Here is a 20,158-nt window from a genome sequence, read left to right on the forward strand (position 1 = left end):
ATTGTTAGGTTCTGGTAGCAGGTTTCCATTTGTCAGGTAAGTGGGTCCCATCTATCTGACTCATATTCTTCATATTTCAAGCAGTATTTAGATTGGCAGAGACAAAACACACACATAATACTTAAACAAGAGCAACCAGATCACATAATACAAGCTCTATCCGTGCCATTACAAAGGGCCATGTATAATACAATACTTTACAAGCTCTACAAGTGTAATATAGTACTACTTCACAAGCTCCTGCCATGAACAACACACTGGACTCGCTGGACTCTCCCATATTTCTATGCAACTTCAACAGGACAAAAACTGGGACAAAACTGGGGTAGTCAGGCCTGGAACCATAGTCAGATGAACAACACGCCGGACTCGCTCGACGGCGATAGTCAGGGCTGAGACCAAACAAAACAACAACATGGCTTCCTCTGTCATCATGTTACATGAATCAGAGAAGAATGAGAGAAACTGGGGCAAATATATTATGAACAGACCATTCAAGAAAAGGGCATGTATTTAGAATGATAACACAAATTCAGCTAGTACCATGCTTTTTGTTGTTGAGCTAGTTAAAATGAGATAGTAGTTCATATAAGAAACAGAGACACAATATGAATATGCATGGCACATATGTAGGTTGTGCAAAAAACTGCACTACAACACATTGCGCCTAAAACAAAATACCATTCTACTATCACGACCATACATTCAACTGGCAAGATCTAACAATACTCGTCAGCACACGCATACTAACATCACAAAGGAAGGAGAGAATAAAGGGAACCAAGGAAGATACCTATGGATGATAGTGTCGACGATGATCTGGATTGAGTTAGCATTGATGAGGAAGTGGATGGTGTCCATGGTGTGCTTTAGATGCACACAGCCATGAGCTTCTTGCCGCTGTTGCATCCGTTCGCTCGATGATGGGTACCAATGCATCCAAGTAGAACAAAACCACCAACATTAACCCACAGCTTCAAGTACAAGCTAGTATATATCAAGTGACAGTGAAAACAAGTTGAGAAAAACACTATAAATATCTATTTCATGTCATGCAGAATTCAAACCAAATAAACCTATGCATACGAAGGTGAAATATTACAAAGAAAGCACTCATCAGGTAGCATGCATACAAAATCTTTGTGTTGGCAGTAGTAAATACTCTCTGTGTTAGCAGTAGTAAAACTCATGCAGTACCAAGTTAACAACTTTGAGTCAGAAAAGCTAGAAGTGTCTCTTAAGAGAGACCAGAACTTAGAATTAAGGCACATATCATATTCTGAACAGCATCAGCACCATGGTAGTAACAATTAACAGTAGTAGGACATCAATGGGGCACAACTTAGTTAACTGCAGATGGATGGATAGATAATTACCTTCTCGAGGCAGGGGCGAGCGTCCTTGAAGTCGAGGAAGATGAGCGTGAGGGCGGCTCTAATGGCACTCCAGGACATGTTGAGGCCGAGCATCAGCACCACAAGATTGCCCAAGGTGATGGTGTACATGCCGAAGGTGATTTTCTCCCCAGATTCAGTCCATGGAACAACTCCCTTCCGTTCCCAACAGCAGCAAGGTACTGGTGCTACTACAGTGCAAAGAAAAATCTTGTAAGCATGATAGAAGGCTGGGATGGCAGGAAGTGGAAATCATGTCTAACAACATGAGCAGAGCACTAGTTACAAGCATGATAGAAGGCTGGGTGAAGAATATACGAAACTGAACCAATCAATTCAATTCAAAGGGTGTATCTTGTGTAAATGATTCTAGTAATCTCAGTTTCATGCATATATATAGTAGAAATTTTATTAGATAATCCTAACTCCATACTTAATAGATATTCATTCCTCAAAATACTCAACAGAGAGTATTCCCTACCACAAGCAGCAAGATGAGCGGGGTTGGGCGAGATCTAGCGAGGTGCAGGGCTACTCGTTGGGTAACTAGTACCTGGATGTATGGAGTGAGGGAGGAGAGCTATAGCATACTAATCTTGGGCGTGAAGAGTGGAAACTACCATATATTGCCCAAGAATTGAACCCAACTTTGACATGCATGCTGCAATTCAACTCCTTTGGTTGTTACAGAGATAAGATGAAAATTAACATTGTTTTGTTTGCCACTTATTGATGAAGCTACTAATCAGGATTAAATGCAGACAGTAGTAGTAGTAGTAGCATAGCAGTATATATATTAAATTGACTAAACTGAACCAACACCACAAGTCTGCATACAATGAAGTTACTAGGTAGGGATCATATAACATGAGGCAAATGGATGATTAGCAAACATGCTGGGTGGCCAAGAAATGAACAGCATATAAAATACTCCTACTACTGTAGTAGTTAAGATGATGAGACAAATGACAGCAGCATGCAGAGTTCCTGATGCACTGGAGTGGCCCAACTCGGCTGCACCACACTGAGGCACTGTTGATCCATCGAGCTCGACCATGTGCATGCTTCATCATTGCCATGGAGGTCCCAGTGGTCGTCCTGGTCCATGGAGTGTGAATCTTATTATTTCATTTCAAAGAACGTTAAACACAAATGGCATGTATATGGATCACTGTGGACAAGCAAACTTCGCTAATAAATATGAACAAGGCCTACTATAGCATAGCACGTAAGGAGTTAGATTAACTCAAGTATTGGTGACTAATAGACCTATTATTTCATTTCAGAGAAAGCCTGAAACACAAATGACATGCATATAGATACCAAGGACAAGAAAACTTAGCTAATAAATATGAACAAGGTCTACTATAGCATAGCAAGCAAGTATTGGTGACAAATAAACCTATATTAAGAGTAAACAGAACTAGCTCGGAAAACAACTCTATATTAAGAGTATCATGTGTGAATGTGATACAGGCCAATCAGTGGTTTCTCTGGTGTTCCGCGTACCACTAGCTTTGCCCGGCAACGCCATTCTGACTAAAAACAAGGTTCCCACATTCAGACTTAGCGACAAAGCAAATCCACCAACTAATCACATCAATTTCTTATGCACCTAAAACATTTACTAGGAAGTGGGAACATTTTGAACCTAAAATTATTCTCTGTTGCTGGATTAGGTGACCAGAAGCTATGCAAACTAATTTAGTGGAAACCAAATAGACACATCATCCCACACATTTCCTACTAGAGATTCATGGCAGCTGCACTGACCAGCCTGCCCCTGCTGAAGGTGAAGTCCTCGATTCCGTGGCCACTGAAGAAATCTGCCACCTCCGGCAGCACCGACGGCTTGTCCAGGTCGAACTCGTGTGTGCATCCGGAACACCTACGAACCACGCAGAAGAAGAGTCAGCTCACACGCACGCACGTACCGAAGTGGTACACAGTATCTTGTTGAATCAAAGGAATCGAAGCGGCGAGAACCGAACTGTTGGAGAGACGAGATCGATGGATCACTCACGTGGTGGAGGTCGGCCTTGAGGGGTGCCACGACCTCCGGGGACGACGAGGCCGCCGTCGTCACCGCTGAGGCAGTCACCCGCGAAGGCGGCCAGCAGGCTTGGCCTGGACGTGCTTGACCTTGGAGAGGATCTCCCACAGCCGATATCGCTGTTGCTGCTGGATCAGAGCTTCGGGGATTGGGAATCGGGGAGACGAAACCTTAGCTGCAGCGGAGGAGGAAGAAGAGCTGGGAGCGGGAGCGGGAGCAAGGTTCGGGTGCAGCGCGAGGGAAGGAGGGCGCCGCCGGTGATAGAAAGGAAGGAGGACGCCGCCGGTGCTAGCACGAGGGAAGGAGGGCGCGGCGCGAGGGGTGATGGAGAGTGATACGTCCATTTTGCATCATGCTTTTATATCAATATTTATTGCATTATGGGCTGTTATTACACATTATGTCACAATACTTATGCATATTCTCTCTTATTTTACAAGGTTTACATAAAGAGGGAGAATGCGGCAGCTGGGATTCTGGGCTGGAAAAGGAGCAAATATTAGAGACCTATTCTGCACAGCTCCAAAAGTCCTGAAACTTCACGGAAGATGTTTTCCAAATATATATAAAAAAATACTGAGAGCAAGAACCTAACCAGGGGGCCACACCCTGCCCACGAGGGTGGGGGGCGCGCCCTACCCCCTGGGCGCGCCCCCTACCTCGTGGGCCCCCTGGTGGCCCTCTGGTGGCCATCTTATGCTATATGGAGTCTTTCAATGGGAAAAAAGCATAAGACATCTTCTCGGACGAAACTCCGCCGCCACGAGGCAGAACCTTGGCGGAACCAATCTAGGGCTCTGGTGGAGCTGTTCTGCCGGGGAAACTTCCCTCTCGGAGGGAGAAATCATCGCCATCATCATCACCAACGCTCCTCTCATCGGGAGAGGGCAATCTCCATCAACATCTTCATCAACACCATCTCATCTCAAAACCCTAGTTCATCTCTTGTATCCAATTCTTGTCTCCAAGTCCGGGATTGGTGCTAGTAGGTTGCTAGTAGTGTTAATTACTCCTTGTAGTTGATGCTAGTTGGTTTAATTGGTGGAAGATCATATGTTCAGATCCTATATGCATATTAATACCCCTCTGATTATGAACATGTTTATGCTTTGTGAGTAGTTACTTTTGTTCCTGAGGACATGGGAGAAGTCTTGCTATTAGTAGTCATGTGAATTTGGTATTCTTTCGATATTTTGATGAGATGTATGTTGTCTCTCCTCTAGTGGTGTTATGTGAACATCGACTACATGACACTTCACCATTATTTGGGCCTAGAGGAAGGCATTGCGGAGTAATAAGGAGATGATGGGTTGCTAGAGTGACAGAAGCTTAAACCCTAGTTTATGTATTGCTTCGTAAGGGGCTAATTTGGATCCATATGTTTCATGCTATGGTTAGGTTTATCTTAATACTTTTGTTGTATTTGCGGATGCTTGCAATAGAGTTTAATCATAAGTGGGATGCTTGTCCAAGTAAGGACAGCACCCAAGCACCGGTCCACCCACATACCAAATTATCAAAGTACCGAACGCGAATCATATGAACATGATGAAAACTAGCTTGACAATATTCCCATGTGTCCTCGGGAGTGCTTTACATCATATAAGAGTTTCTCTAGGCTTGTCCATTGCTACAAAAAGGATTGGGCCATCTTGCTGCACCTTATTTACTTTTGTTACTTGTTGCTCGTTACAAATTATCTTATCACAAAACTATCTGTTACCACTTATTTCAGTACTTGCAGAGAATACCTTGCTGGAAACCGCTTATCATTTCCTTCTGCTCCTCGTTGGGTTTGACACTTACTTATCGAAAGGACTATGATAGATCCCCTATACTTGTGGGTCATCAAGACTCTTTTCTGGCGCCGTTTCCAGGGAGTGAAGCGCCTTTGGTAGGTGGAATTTGGTAAGGAAAAATTTATATAGTGTGCTGAAATTTACTGTCACTTATTACCATGGAAGGTAATCCTTTGAGGGGCTTGTTCGGGGTATCTTCACCCCGACCAGTAGAGCAAAGAGTTGCTCCTCAACCTACTGAACCTACTGAAAATGAAAATGAAAATGAAAGTGCTTGCTTTGAAGTTCCTTCGGGTATGATACAAAAACTGCTAGCTAATCCTTTTCTAAGAGATGGAACAAAACATCCTGATGAACATTTGATATATGTGGATCAAGTTTGTGGATTATTTAAGCTTGCAGGTGTACCCAGAGATGTTGTTAAGAAGAAGGTCTTCCCCTTATCTCCGAGGGGAGATGCATCGACATGGTATAAGCTATGTGATGATATGAGGTCTTGGAATTACAAACGATTGAAATTGGAATTTCATCAGAAGTTTTATCCTATGCATCTTCTTCATCGTGATCGCAATTATATATATTACTTTTGGCCTCGCGAAGGAGAAAGCATCGCTCAAGCTTGGGGGAGGCTTAAATCAATGTTATATTCATGCCCCAATCATGAGCTCTCAAGAGAAATGATTATTCAAAATTTTTATGCTCGGCTTTCTGGTAACAATCGCACCATGCTTGATACTTCTTGTGCTGGCTCTTTTATGATGAAGACTATTGAATTCAAATGGAATTTATTGGAAAGGATTAAACGCAACTCTGAAGATTGGGACCTCGACAATGGTAAGGAGTCAGGTATGACACCTAGTTTTGATTGTGTTAAATCTTTTATGGATACCGATATTTTTCGTAAATTTAGCACTAAATATGGACTTGACTCTGAGATAATAGCTTCTTTCTGTGAATCTTTTGCTACTTATATTGACCTTCCCAAGGAGAAGTGGTTTAAATATCATCCTCCCATAGAAGTAAAAGTAGATGCACCTATTAAAGTTGAAGAAAAGACTATCACTTATAATGATCCTATTGTTCCTATTTCTTATGTTGAGAAACCACCTTTCCCTGTTAGGATAAAGGATCATGCTAAAGCTTCAACTGTGGTTCGTAAAAGCAATATTAAAACTTGTACACCTCCTGAGCAAGTTAAAGTTGAACCTAATATTGCTATTGTTAAAGATCTCTTGTCTGATAATATAGATGGGCATGTTATATATTTCTGTAACGGAACTGCTAGAATTGCTAAACCCCATGATAAAGATAAACCTAGACCTGTAGTAGGCATGCCTGTTATTTCTGTTAAAATAGGAGATCATTGTTATCATGGCTTATGTGATATGGGTGCTAGTGCTAGTGCAATACCTTATTCCTTATACAAAGAAGTTATGCACGATATTGCACCTGCTGAGATGGAAGATATTGATGTCACAATTAAACTTGCCAATAGTGATATATTTCACCAATGGGAATTGTTACAGATGTTGAAGTCTTGTGTGGGAAAACTAAATATCCTGCTGATTTTCTTGTTCTTGGTTCACCACAAGATAGCTTTTGCCCCATTATATTTGGTAGACCCTTCTTAAATAATGTTAATGCTACCATAGATTGCAAAAGGGATGTTGTTACTATCGGTTTAGATGATATGACTCATGAATTTAATTTTTCTAAATTTAGTAGACAACACCGTGAAGAAGAATTACCTAGTAAGGATGAAATTATTGGTCTTGCTTCTATTGCCGTACCTCCTAGTGATCCTTTAGAACAATACTTGCTAGACCATGAAAATGATATGTTTATGAATGTAAGAAGGGAATTAGATGAAGTATTCTTTAAACAGGAACCTATTCTGGAAAAAAAATTACCTGTTGAAATCCTAGGGGATCCTCCTCCACCCAAGGGTGATCCCGTGTTTGAGCTTAAACCGTTACCTGATACTCTTAAATATGCTTATCTCAATGAGAAAAAGATATATCCTGTTATTATTAGTGCTAACCATTCAGAACATGAAGAAGGGAGATTATTGAAAACTCTGAAGAAGCACCGTGCTGCTATTGGGTATACTCTTGATGATCTTAAGGGCATTAGTTCCACTCTATGTCAACATAAAATAAATTTGGAAGAAGATGCTAAACCAGTTCATGATCATCAACGCCGGCTGAATCCTAAAATGAAAGAAGTGGTAAGAAAGGAGATACTAAAGCTCCTTGAGGCAGGTATAATTTATCTCGTTGCTGATAGTCAGTGGGTAAGCCCTGTCCATTGTGTCCCTAAGAAAGGAGGTATTACTGTTGTTCCTAATGATAAAGATGAATTGATTCCTCAAAGAATTATTACAGGTTATAGGATGGTAATTGATTTCCGCAAATTAAATAAGGCTACTACAAAGGATCATTATCCCTTACCTTTTATCGATCAAATGCTAGAAAGATTATCTAAACATGCACATTTTTGCTTTCTAGATGGTTATTCTGGTTTCTCTCAAATACCTGTGTCAGCCAAAGATCAATCAAAGACTACTTTTTATATGCCCTTTTGGTACTTTTGCTTATAGATGTATGCCTTTTGGTTTATGTAATGCACCTGCTACCTTTCAAAGATGCATGATGGCTATATTCTCTGACTTTTGTGAAAAGATTTGTGAGGTTTTCATGGACGACTTTTCCGTCTATGGATCTTCTTTTGATGATTGCTTGAGCAACCTTGATTGAGTTTTGCAGAGATGTGAAGAAACTAATCTTGTCTTGAATTGGGAAAAGTGCCACTTTATGGTTAATGAAGGTATTGTCTTGGGGCATAAAGTTTTTGAAAGAGGTATTGAAGTTGATAAAGCCAAGGTTGATGCTATTGAAAAGATGCCATGTCCCAAGGACGTCAAAGGTATAAGAAGTTTCCTTGGTCATGTCGGTTTTTATAGGAGGTTCATTAAGGACTTCTCAAAAATTTCTCGGCCTCTGACTAATTTATTACAAAAAGATATACCATTTGTCTTTGATGATGATTGTGTAGAAGCATTTGAAATACTTAAGAAAGCATTGATCTCTGCACCTATTGTTCAGCCACCTGATTGGAATTTACCCTTTGAAATTATGTGTGATGCTAGTGATTATGCTGTAGGTGTTGTTCTAGGACAAAGAGTTGATAAGAAACTTAATGTTATTCAATATGCTAGTAAAACTCTAGACATTGCTCAAAGAAACTATGCTACCACTGAAAAGGAATTCTTAGCAGTTGTATTTGCTTGTGATAAGTTTAGACCTTATATTGTTGATTCTAAAGTAACTATTCACACTGATCATGCTGCTATTAAATATCTTATGGAAAAGGAAGATGCTAAACCTAGACTTATTAGATGGGTTCTCTTGCTACAAGAATTTGATTTGCATATTGTTGATAGAAAAGGAGCTGAGAACCCCGTTGCAGACAACTTGTCTAGGTTAGAAAATGTGCTTGATGACCCACTACCTATTGATGATAGCTTTCCTGATGAGCAATTAAATGTCAGAAATGCTTCTCATACTGCTCCATGGTATGCTGATTATGCTAATTACATTGTTGCTAAGTTCATACCACTTAGTTTCACATACCAGCAAAAGAAAAAGTTCTTCTATGATTTGAGGCTTTACTTTTGGGATGACCCACATCTTTATAAAGAAGGAATAGATGGTGTTATTAGGCGTTGTGTACCTGAGCATGAACAGGAACAGATCCTACGCAAGTGTCACTCCGAAGCTTATGGAGTACACCATGCTGGAGATAGAACTGCACATAAGGTACTGCAATCTGGTTTTTATTGGCCTACTCTCTTCAAGGATGCCCGTAAGTTTGTCTTATCTTGTGATGAATGTCAAAGAATTGGTGATATTAGTAGACATCAAGAAATGCCTATGAATTATTCACTTGTTATTGAACCATTTGATGTTTGGGGCTTTGACTATATGGGACCTTTTCCTTCCTCTAATGGTTATACACATATTTTAGATGCTGTTGATTATGTTACTAAGTGGGTAGAAGCTATATTCCAACTAGTAGTGCTGATCATAACACCTCTATTAAGATGCTTAAAGAAGTTATTTTTCCAAGATTTGGAGTCCCTAGATATTTAATGACTGATGGTGGTTCACATTTTATTCATGGTGCTTTCCGTAAAATGCTTACTAAATATGATGTTAATCATAGAATTGCATCTCCTTATCACCCTCAGTCTAGTGGTCAAGTAGAATCGAGTAATAGAGAAATCAAATTAATTTTGCAAAAGACTGTTAATAGGTCTAGAAAGAATTGGTCCAAGAAACTTGATGATGCATTATGGGCCTATAGAACTGCATATAAAAATCCTATGGGTATGTCTCCGTATAAAATGGTCTGCGGAAAAGCATGTCATTTACCTCTCGAACTAGAACACAAGGCTTATTGGGCTATTAAAGAACTTAATTATGATTTTAAACTTGCCGATGAGAAGAGGTTATTCGATATTAGCTCACTTGATGAATGGAGAACCCAAGCCTACGAAAATGCCAAGTTGTTTAAAGAAAAAGTTAAAAGATGGCATGACAAAAGGATACAAAAGCGTGAGTTTAATGTAGGTGACTATGTATTGTTATACAACTCTTGTTTAAGATTTTTTGCAGGAAAACTTCTCTCTAAATGGGAAGGTCCTTACGTTATCGAGGAGGTCTACCATTCCAGTGCCATAAAAATCAACAACTTCGAAGGCACCAATCCGAAGGTGGTGAACGGTCAAAGAATCAAACACTATATCTCAGGTAATCCCATAAATGTTGAAACCAATGTTATCGAAGCCGTAACCCCGGAGGAATACATAAAGGACACTTTCCGGAACGTTTCAGACTCCGAAAAGGAATAGGTATGTGGTACGGTAAGTAAACCGACTCCAAAACAGTTTTAAGGCAATATTTCTCCGTTTTGGAATATTTAGAAAAATAAGCAGCAGTCCGGGAAGGACACGAGGGCTCCACGAGGGTGGAGGGCGCGCCCTACCCTACTGGGCACGCCCCCCTACCTTGTGGGCACCTCGTGTGCTCTCCGGACTCCGTTTTCGTACACGACACGTATTTTGGTCGGTAAAAATCTCCTGTCTTTGTTTCGAGCTATTTTCTGTCAGGGTTGTCAAGGCCAGGCACCATGTCGTCTCCCTCCTCCTCCAACCATGAGGGCAATGATGCTTGGCTAATGAAGATAGAGCTGAAGAGAGAAGAACCCATGGAGATCAACAAGGATGAAGGGATCAAGAAGGCCATGGAGGACCAAGTTCCGGCAGCATAAGACACCCTTCAACTGGATCACAATCATCTTACTCCAATAGAAATCGAAGCTTTCAGGATGATTGAGTTAGCTGTATACAAAATAAGTATCTCACACATGAAAATATTTTGTTAAAGGAGCATGTCATCGCACTCAAGGGCATTATCCGCAAGTTAGAAGATCTACCACGCTCGATGTGCGACTATCCATCATCAACATCCCCACCGTCTCCACCAACAAAGAAGAATTGAGTATCTGGTATGGGCACTCCACTTGGCAACTACCAAGCTTGGGGGAGTGCCCCGGTACCGCATCACCATCACTTTTATCTTTACCATTTTTCTTAGTTCGATCCTTTTGGTAGTATCTCGATCTAGTAGAATAAAAGTTCTTAGTATGATCTAGTTGTGAGTTTTGCTTTATTATCCTTCTATGTAATCGAGTCCGTGAGCTATATAATAACGATTAGTGTTGAGTCCAAGGGCTTGATTATTTTGCCATGACCCTAAGGGAATAAAAGAAAAGAGAAAGAAATAAAAAGAAACAAAGAGATCATATGAGTCTTATGGAGAGTAATGAGCTCACATAGAAAGAGTATGATAAATAAAAGTTGTTGAGAGTTGACAAACATAGTTTTGGTCATCGTTCCAATTAATAGGAAGTAATAAAGAAAGAGAGGTCTTCACATATAAATATACTATCTTGGACATCTTTTATGATTGTGAGAACTCATTAAAATATAACATGCTAAAGAGTTGACATTGGACAAGGAAGACAACGTAATGGGTTATGTTTTCTTACATCTAAGATAAATTATATTGTCTTGGATCTTCCAACATGATGAGCTTGCCCCTTTCCCCCTCATGCTAGCCAAATTCATTGCACCAAGTAGAGATACTACTTGTGCTTCCAAATACCCTTAAAACAGTCTTGCCATAAGAGTCCACCATATCTACCTATGGATTGAGCAAGATCCATCAAGTAAGTTGTCATCGGTGCAAGCAATAAAAAATTGCTCTTTAAATATGTATGATTGATTGGTGTGGAGGAAATAAGCTTTATACGAGCATGTGATATGGAAGTAATAAAAGCGACAGACTGCATAATAAAGGTCCATATCACAAGTGGCAATATAAAGTGACGTTCTTGCGCATTAAGATTTTGTGCATCCAACCATAAAAGCGCATGACAACCTCTGCTTCCCTCTGCGAAGGGCCTATCTTTTACTTTTATCTCCTACATTGCATAAGAGTCATGGTGATTGAGGGAGTCCTAGATTAGGGGGTGTCCGGATAGCCGGACTATACCTTCGGCCGGACTCCTGGACTATGAAGATACAATATTGAAGACTTCGTCCCGTGTCCGGAAGGGACTTTCCTTGGCGTGGAAGTCAAGCTTGGCGATACGGATATGTAGATCTCCTACCATTGTAACGGAATCTGTGTAAGCCTAGCCCTCTCTGGTGTCTATATAAACCGGAGGGTTTTAGTCTGTAGGGGGAACAATAATCATACCATAGGCTAGCTTCTAGGGTTTAGCCTCTCTGATCTCGTGGTAGATCTACTCTTGTACTACCATATCATCAATATTAATCAAGCAGGACGTAGGGTTTTACCTCCATCAAGAGGGCCCGAACCTGGGTAAAACATCGTGTCCCCTGCCTCCTATTACCATCCGACCTAGACGCACAATTCGGGATCCCCTACCATCCTGTCGCTGCAGGCTCGGCCTCCCGTCTCAAGGACCTCCTCTGCAAAACACGGTTGTCATACGGTAATCGAAAACACGCGAGGACAGATCCCTTTTCAAAGTGCTGGGACTTTGGTCTCAGTTACCTGTGAGGCTGGGAGTAGCCCCGGGTAATCGACCGTAATGACCACCAAGGCGTTGTCCTTGCTCAATTGATGAAATACCCCATCAATCAGCTCCACAGATAAGACCGGATCCTCTTGAGAGGACGGGTCGAGGGACCGTCCTGGGTCTTCGGGTTGTGGACGAGGGCTGTTTATTTCTTTAACAGCCTGGCGCAGTTCCTGCGTTGAAGTCGTTAGACTGAATATTTAACGATGGGAATATGAAACGGATGGGCAAGTAAAAGTGACCACTTACCCAGCTTGGGGGATTGTACATAGAAAATCCACCCTGTGGGTTGACGCGGAGAAATTCCTCCTTTTCTCCCTTGTACAAAGTGGACAAGATCTTTAGTAGAGCGGCAGCCGAATCCGGCCCCTTGCGGCCGTAGCGGGTGGCGTCGTCCTCCCTGTTGAAGTCCCACATGGGGTGGCCTCTATACTGAAGCGGCTGCACCCCTCGCATGATGCATTCGGCCATAACCCCGATCATGGTCAGTCCGGAATGAGCTAACAATCTTATCCGGCCCATCAGGTAAAGAACATCCTTGTCGCTTTCCCTCTGAGGGCTCCGTGGACGCCAGCTTAAGTGCTTCTTCAGGGGAGCACCGTTGAACTCAGGGAGGCCGATCCGGACAGGATCCGGCAGCGGGACATCCTCTATATAAAACCATTCCGAAGGCCACTCCTCGGATGCCTTCTTTGGGGTTCAGGATAGATATTCGGTCCCGGCGATGTGCCACACTTCGGCTCCGCCCACTTGATATATTGACCCCTCCTTAGAGCGGGGCACAAGGTAGAATAGCCTTTTCCACAGCGCGAAATGAGCCTCGCAGCCCAAGAACAGCTCGCAAAGGGCTACGAAGCCTGCGATATGCAATATGGAGGCAAGATTGAGGTTGTGCAGCTGGAGGCCGTAGAACTCCAGTAGCCCCCGGAGAAACAGGTGAATTGGAAATCCGAGCCCTCTTATTAAGTAAGGGACAAGTCATACCCGCTTTCCTTTGAAGGGATTGGGGGCGCTCTCCGCTTGCTCTCCGCCATTATAGGTGGCAAGTCCGGCTCGAACCGGGACCATATAGGCCGGGGGGAGAAATCCCTTGGTCTGGAGCTTCACTAGCTCACTGTGCGGGATGGAGCACCTCTTCCAATCTCCAGGCTGAGGGCTGGAAGGACGAGAGGAGGAGCTGCGGCGGCCGGCCATGATAGAATGGACCTCTGTCGGATATGCTCTGATGAATACTCGCGGAAGGGAGAAGGTGTGGTTTGGATCTAAATCCTCGTCCCCTTAAATAGGCGGCTCATTCATGCGGCTAGGGGTGTAAATATAAAAAACACCCTGACTTTTCGTATTCGTTTGACACGTGGAAAACGGCCATTATTGGGCGTAGAAGCCAAGGAGCACTACATTTACAAGAAACCGGACACTATTCAACAGGTACACGGAATTTGGAGAAGAACCCGCCTTGCAATGTTGAAGACAATTTGCGTGCCGGACTCGTCGTCATTGAAGCCTGGTTCGAGGGCTACTGAGGGAGTCCTGGATTAGGGGGTGTCCGGATAGCCGGACTATACCTTTGGTCGGACTCCTGGACTATGAAGATACAATATTGAGGACTTCGTCCCATGTCCGGAAGGGACTTTCCTTGGCGTGGAAGGCAAGCTTGGCGATACGGATATGTAGATCTCCTACCATTGTAACTGACTCTGTGTAACCCTATTCCTCTGTGGTGTCTATATAAACCGGAGGGTTTTAGTCCGTAGGGGGAACAACAATCATACCATAGGCTAGCTTCTAGGGTTTAGCCTCTCTGATCTTGTGGTAGATCTACTCTTGTACTACCCATATCATCAATATTAATCAAGCAGGACGTAGGGTTTTACCTCCATCAAGAGGGCCCGAACATGGGTAAAACATCATGTCCCCTGCCTCCTGTTACCATCCGACCTAGACGCACGGTTCGGGACCCCCTACCCGAGATCCGCCGGTTTTGACACCGACAGTGATCTTCACCCTTCCTTTTTACATTTTATCCTTTGGCAAGCACAATACGTTGGAAAGATCCTGGTATATATGGCTAATTGGATGTGAGTTTTCATGAACTATTACTATTGACATTACCCTTGAGGAAAAACGTTGGGAGGCAAAACTATAAGCCCCTATCTTTCTCTGTGTCCGATTAAAACTCCATACCCATAAGTATTGCGTGAGTATCAGCAATTGTGAAAGATTATATGATAGTTGAGTATGTGGACTTGCTAAAAAGCTCTTATACATTGACTCTTTCCTATGTTATGATAAATTGCAATTGCTTCAATGACTGAGATTGTAGTTTGTTAGTTTTCAATGAAGTTTACGATTCATACTTGATATTGTGATTGAATTATTACTCTAGCATTAGATATTATATGACAAAGAATTATGTAAGTTGTTGTTCTAAGAATGATCATGATGCCCTCATGTCCGTATTTTATTTTTATCGACACCTCTATCTCTAAACATGGGGGCATATTTTTAGATTTCGGCTTTTCGCTTGAGGACACGCGAGGTCTAAGCTTGGGGGAGTTGATACGTCCATTTTGCATCATGCTTTTATATCAATATTTATTGCATTATGGGCTGTTATTACACATTATGTCACAATACTTATGCCTATTCTCTCTTATTTTACAAGGTTTACATAAAGAGGGAGAATGCCGGCAGCTGGGATTCTGGGCTGGAAAAGGACCAAATATTAGAGACCTATTCTGCACAGCTCCAAAAGTCCTGAAACTTCACGGAAGGTGTTTTCCAAATATATAAAAAATACTGAGAGCAATAACCTCACCAGGGGGGCCACACCCTGCCCACGAGGGTGGGGGGACTGCCCTACCCCCTGGGCGTGCCCCCCTACCTCATGGGCCCCTTGGTGGCCCTCCGGTGGCCATCTTCTACTATATAGAGTCTTTTGATGGGAAAAAATCATAAACCATCTTCTTGGACAAAACTCCGCCGCCATGAGGCGGAACCTTGGAGGAACCAATCTAGGGCTCTGGCGGAGCTGTTCTGCTGGGGAAACTTCCCTCCCTAAGGGGGAAATCATCGCCATCGTCATCACCAATGCTCCTCTCATCAGGAGAGGGCAATCTCCATCAACATCTTCATCAGCACCATCTCATCTCAAAACCCTAGTTCATCTCTTGTATCCAATTCTTGTCTCCAAGTCTGGGATTGGTGCTAGTAGGTTGCTAGTAGTGTTAATTACTCCTTGTAGTTGATGCTAGTTGGTTTAATTGGTGGAAGATCATATGTTCAGATCCTATATGCATATTAATACCCCTCTGATATGAACATGTTTATGCTTTGTGAGTAGTTACTTTTGTTCCTGAGGACATGGGAGAAGTCTTGCTATTAGTAGTCATGTGAATTTTGTATTCGTTCGATATTTTGATGAGATGTATGTTGTCTCTCCTCTAGTGGTGTTGTGTGAACGTCGAGTACATGACACTTCACCATTATTTGGGCCTAGAGTAAGGCATTGCAGAGTAATAAGTAGATGATGGGTTGCTAGAGTGACAGAAGCTTAAACCCTAGTTTATGCGTTGCTTCATAAGGGGCTGATTTGGATCCATATGTTTCATGCTATGGTTAGGTTTACCTTAATACTTTTGTTGTATTTGCGGATACTTGCAATAGAGGTTAATCATAAGTGGGATGCTTGTCCAAGTAAGGACAGCACCCAAGCACCGGTCCACCCACATACCAAATTATCAAAGTACCGAACGCGAATCATATGAACGTGATGAAAACTAGCTTGACGATATTCCCATGTGTCCTCGGGAGCGCTTTACATCATATAAGAGTTTGTCCAGGCTTGTCCTTTGCTACAAAAAGGATTGGGCCATCTTGCTGCACCTTATTTACTTTTGTTACTTGTTGCTCGTTACAAATTATCTTATCATAAATCTATCTGTTACCACTTATTTTAGTACTTGCAGAGAATACCTTGCTGGAAACCGCGTATCATTTCCTTCTGCTCCTTGTTGGGTTCGACACTCTTACTTATCGAAAGGACTATGATAGATCCCCTATACTTGTGGGTCATCAGAGAGGCCGATCTGGATCGGGGACAGAGAGAGGGAGGCGGAGGGCGGAAGGAAGGGAGGAGAGGTGAGAGAGAGGTAGGGTTTGGTGTGGTGGTTATTTTCCTTTTCTTTGCATGGATGGACGGATGGACATTGGATTGCTAGCAATGGATGGTAGGATGTCTACCATCTCATCGATCCGTGCCACAAACGGTTCCACCAATCACAATGTAGTACACACTTTGACGATTTTATAACCATCTAAATTGGTCGTAATCGATTAAATAATATGCTAAATCATGTCACCTATTTTATAACATCATAGAAAAAGAAAAGAAAAAAGAACAATAGCATCGTGTCACAAGTGAGACTTGTTTTTCAGGAAAATAACAAACCTGGAATAATACAAATATCTTTAAAAATTGATCTCAAAAATGAGTTTTATTTGCAAAAAAAAAACATTTTCTACCTTTGGAGTGTCGAAAATGGTATATATTTTTTGAAGCACCTACCAATATTTGTTGCAAAATGGCACCACTCTATTTTTCAATAATATTAGATCATATTTTAGGTACAATTGGCCAAATGCTTGTGTCTCAATAGCTGTCTATCCACCTCTCGTCAAATTGACAAAATTTCGACGATTTGGCTGGAAGTGGGTCAAATTTGTTCAAATTGACAAATTTCCGTCAATTCAGCAGGAAGTGGATCAAATTTAAACTGCAGCGTCCTCATAGTTTGCTCTTTATTTTTTCCAAAAATCATTTCTAGGTACATAAGTATCTATTTAATCATAGAAATATCAAAAGTTTTCCAAGATTCAACCACTAGCTAGGAACGGTCAAGCCCGCCGTTTTGACCGCATTTTGAAACGGGCATAAAAAAATCAAAAAACATCAAAAAATTGGGAAACCTTCGCATTGTGTCATTATATGTGACCAAGTTTCCAGGAAAAATAATAAACTTGTAATACGGCAATTATTTTAAAAAGGTGTTCACATAAATGAGCTATCATGTGTGAAGATTCATGGCTTTCAAGCCAAATGATCAATCTTATGGCCACATTCATGGCATAGTTTGTTCAAATGATCTCATATTGTGCACAAGGATGCATCTTGGAATTCCAAACAATGTTGCCTAAGGGAGTTTTCATTTTCTTTGCATGGAAAATTCATTTTCCATTTTTGAGTGCCCGAAATGAGTTCTTTTTGTGAAGGACCTACCATGTATTTGTTACAAAATTGGACCTAATCAATTTTCTAAAATACTAGGACATATTTAATGCACAATTGACAAAATGGTTGGGTTTCAAAAGTTTTGATCCACCTCTGGTGAAAAGGACAAATTTCCGCTGATTCAGTAGGAAGCGGGTCAAATTTGAACTGCAGCTACCTTATTGTTTGCTCTTTATTTTTTTCCAAAAATCATTTCTAGTTACATAATTATATATTTAATCAGAGAAACATCAAAAGTTTTCCAAGATTCAACAACTAGCTAGCATTTTGAAACGGGCATAAAAAATTCAAAAAAATCAAAAAATTGGAAAACCTTCGCATTGTGTCATTATATGTGACCAAGTTTCCAGGAAAAATAATAAACTTGTAATACGGCAATTATTTTAAAAAGGTGTTCACAGAAATGAGCTATCATGCATGAAGATTCATGGCTTTCAAACCAAATGATCAATCTTATGGCCACATTCATGGCATAGTTTGTTCAAATGATCGCATATTGTGCACAAGGGTGCATCTTGGAATTCCGAACAATGTTGCCTAAGGGAGTTTTTATTTTCTTTGCACGGAAAATTCATTTTCCATTTTTCGAGTGCCCGAAATGAGTTTTTTTTGTGAAGGACCTACCATATATTTGTTGCAAAATTGTACCGAATCATTTTTCTAAAATACTAGGACATATTTAATGCACAATTGACCAAATGGTTGAGTGTCAAAAGTTTTGATCCACCTCTCGTGAAAAAGACAAATTTGCGTCAATTCAAGTCCTTTTTTCCTACTGTTATCTTGATGCCATGTAAACTAGTTTCTACCATGATATCCATGCCTATTTTGAGTTACTTCAGTCAGGATGTTTTGAACATATGGTTATGCTCTATCCATTCTTGCCTCTGGTTGCAATTATGGAGTGCTCTAGCATGTCATTTTGTTGCTCTACTTTTGCTAAATAATGTTCCCGGCAGAATGTTAACATGATAATCCATATTGCCATGTGTTTTGCTAGTGATCCATGCATCCTATTAACTTGCTCTTGCCATGGTTAGCTTCATGAACATGTCATCTTGCAATAGGAATTCTTATGTTGTCATTTAATTCTTTGTGGTGAGTGGCATGAGCTTGCAAAGTTGCTATCATGAATCTGTTTTTGCCATGTCCTGGTATTTTCACCAAGTCCGAAACTGTTAACATAACTTGCTATGTTTACATGGCTGCCATCATATTTTCTGTGCCTTTTTGGCTCATGTTCAGTAAGGGACTTTTGTTCTATGCATTTAGTAGAATCATGCCGTGCGTCTTCTTGCTATGATACTCTCCTGTAGCATGTTGTTTGCTTGCTCTAAACTGTGCTTCCTGTTGTTATTTCGACATGTTAGTATTTTCACTAAGTCGATGAAGCTGATATCTTTTTCACTTTTGCCATGCTTGTTTGAACCTGTTCTAATGTGATTTAGCCGTAGCTCAGTGTTCATGTTTTGTCAAGAATCTCTTGTACATCACTGCCATATGCTTTATTGATATGTTGGAGTGCAGTAGCTTAGTTTCTTGTTGCATTCTAAGTGCTATTGTGCTGTTAATCGCAGATTTGCGTCATCATTGTATTGCTTGTCATTTGCAAACCGTGCATCCGTTTCCGGTGATCTTTATATCAATTTCAATCGAAATCATCTCATCTTTCCAGCGGCATACTTGGTTTGCCAAGTTGATGCCTTGATCATTCTTTCCCTTCCGGAGCACGCATATGCGTTGCATATCATATCTTGCATATCATGCCATGTATTGCATCATGTTGCTTGTGCTTTGCATCGTGATTGATTGTTGTTCCATTGCTTGTGTTCTTGCTTCGGGTAGAACTGGGAGACGAGTACGTGAACGAGGAACCTGTTGAGTACGCTAACGAGGAGCAAGCTTTCGACAACTTTGAGAACTTTGCAGGCAAGATGACCATACCCTCGAAATCACTTCTATCTCTGCTTGCTAGTTGTTCGCTCTATCTCTATGTCGCGCTACCTACCACTTGTTTATCATGCATCCCATATTGCCATGTCAAGCCTCTAACCACCCTTTCCTAGCAAACCGTTGTTTGGCTATGTTACCGCTTTTGCTCAACCCCTCTTATAGCATTGTTAGTTGCAGGTGAAGATAAAGATTGCTCCATATTAAACCATGTTTATGCTGGGATATCACAATATCTCTTATTTAATTAATGCATCTATATACTTGGTAAAGGATGGAAGGCTCGGCCTTTTTTCCTGGTGTTTTGTTCCACTCTTGTCGCCCTAGTTTCCGTCATACCGGTGTTATGTTCCTTGATTTTGCATTCCTTACGCGGTTGGGTGTTATGGGAACCCCTTGACAGTTCGCTTTCAATAAAACTCCTCCAGCAAGGCCCAACCTTGGTTTTACATTTGCCTAACAACCTAAGCCTTTTTTCCGTTGGGTTTCCGGAGCCCGAGGG

General features: G+C 41.5%; 1 protein-coding gene across 1 annotated transcript in view; it reads right to left on the reverse strand.

The window, feature by feature from the left end:
- Positions 1-869: 869 nt before the first annotated feature.
- LOC119299145 overlaps positions 870-20,158 on the reverse strand; it is a 25,197-nt gene continuing 5,908 nt past the window's right edge. Inside the window, exons 2-6 of the mRNA XM_037576409.1 lie at positions 3,329-3,575; positions 3,168-3,282; positions 2,873-2,933; positions 1,377-1,585; positions 870-974 (exon numbers count right to left, since the gene is read on the reverse strand). Of these exons, the coding sequence (XP_037432306.1) occupies positions 870-974; positions 1,377-1,585; positions 2,873-2,933; positions 3,168-3,282; positions 3,329-3,575 (737 nt within the window). The remainder of the gene's footprint in view (positions 975-1,376; positions 1,586-2,872; positions 2,934-3,167; positions 3,283-3,328; positions 3,576-20,158) is intronic.

The sequence above is a fragment of the Triticum dicoccoides genome, chromosome 5A, assembly GCF_002162155.2.
Source record: "Triticum dicoccoides isolate Atlit2015 ecotype Zavitan chromosome 5A, WEW_v2.0, whole genome shotgun sequence".
Taxonomy (NCBI): domain Eukaryota; kingdom Viridiplantae; phylum Streptophyta; class Magnoliopsida; order Poales; family Poaceae; genus Triticum; species Triticum dicoccoides.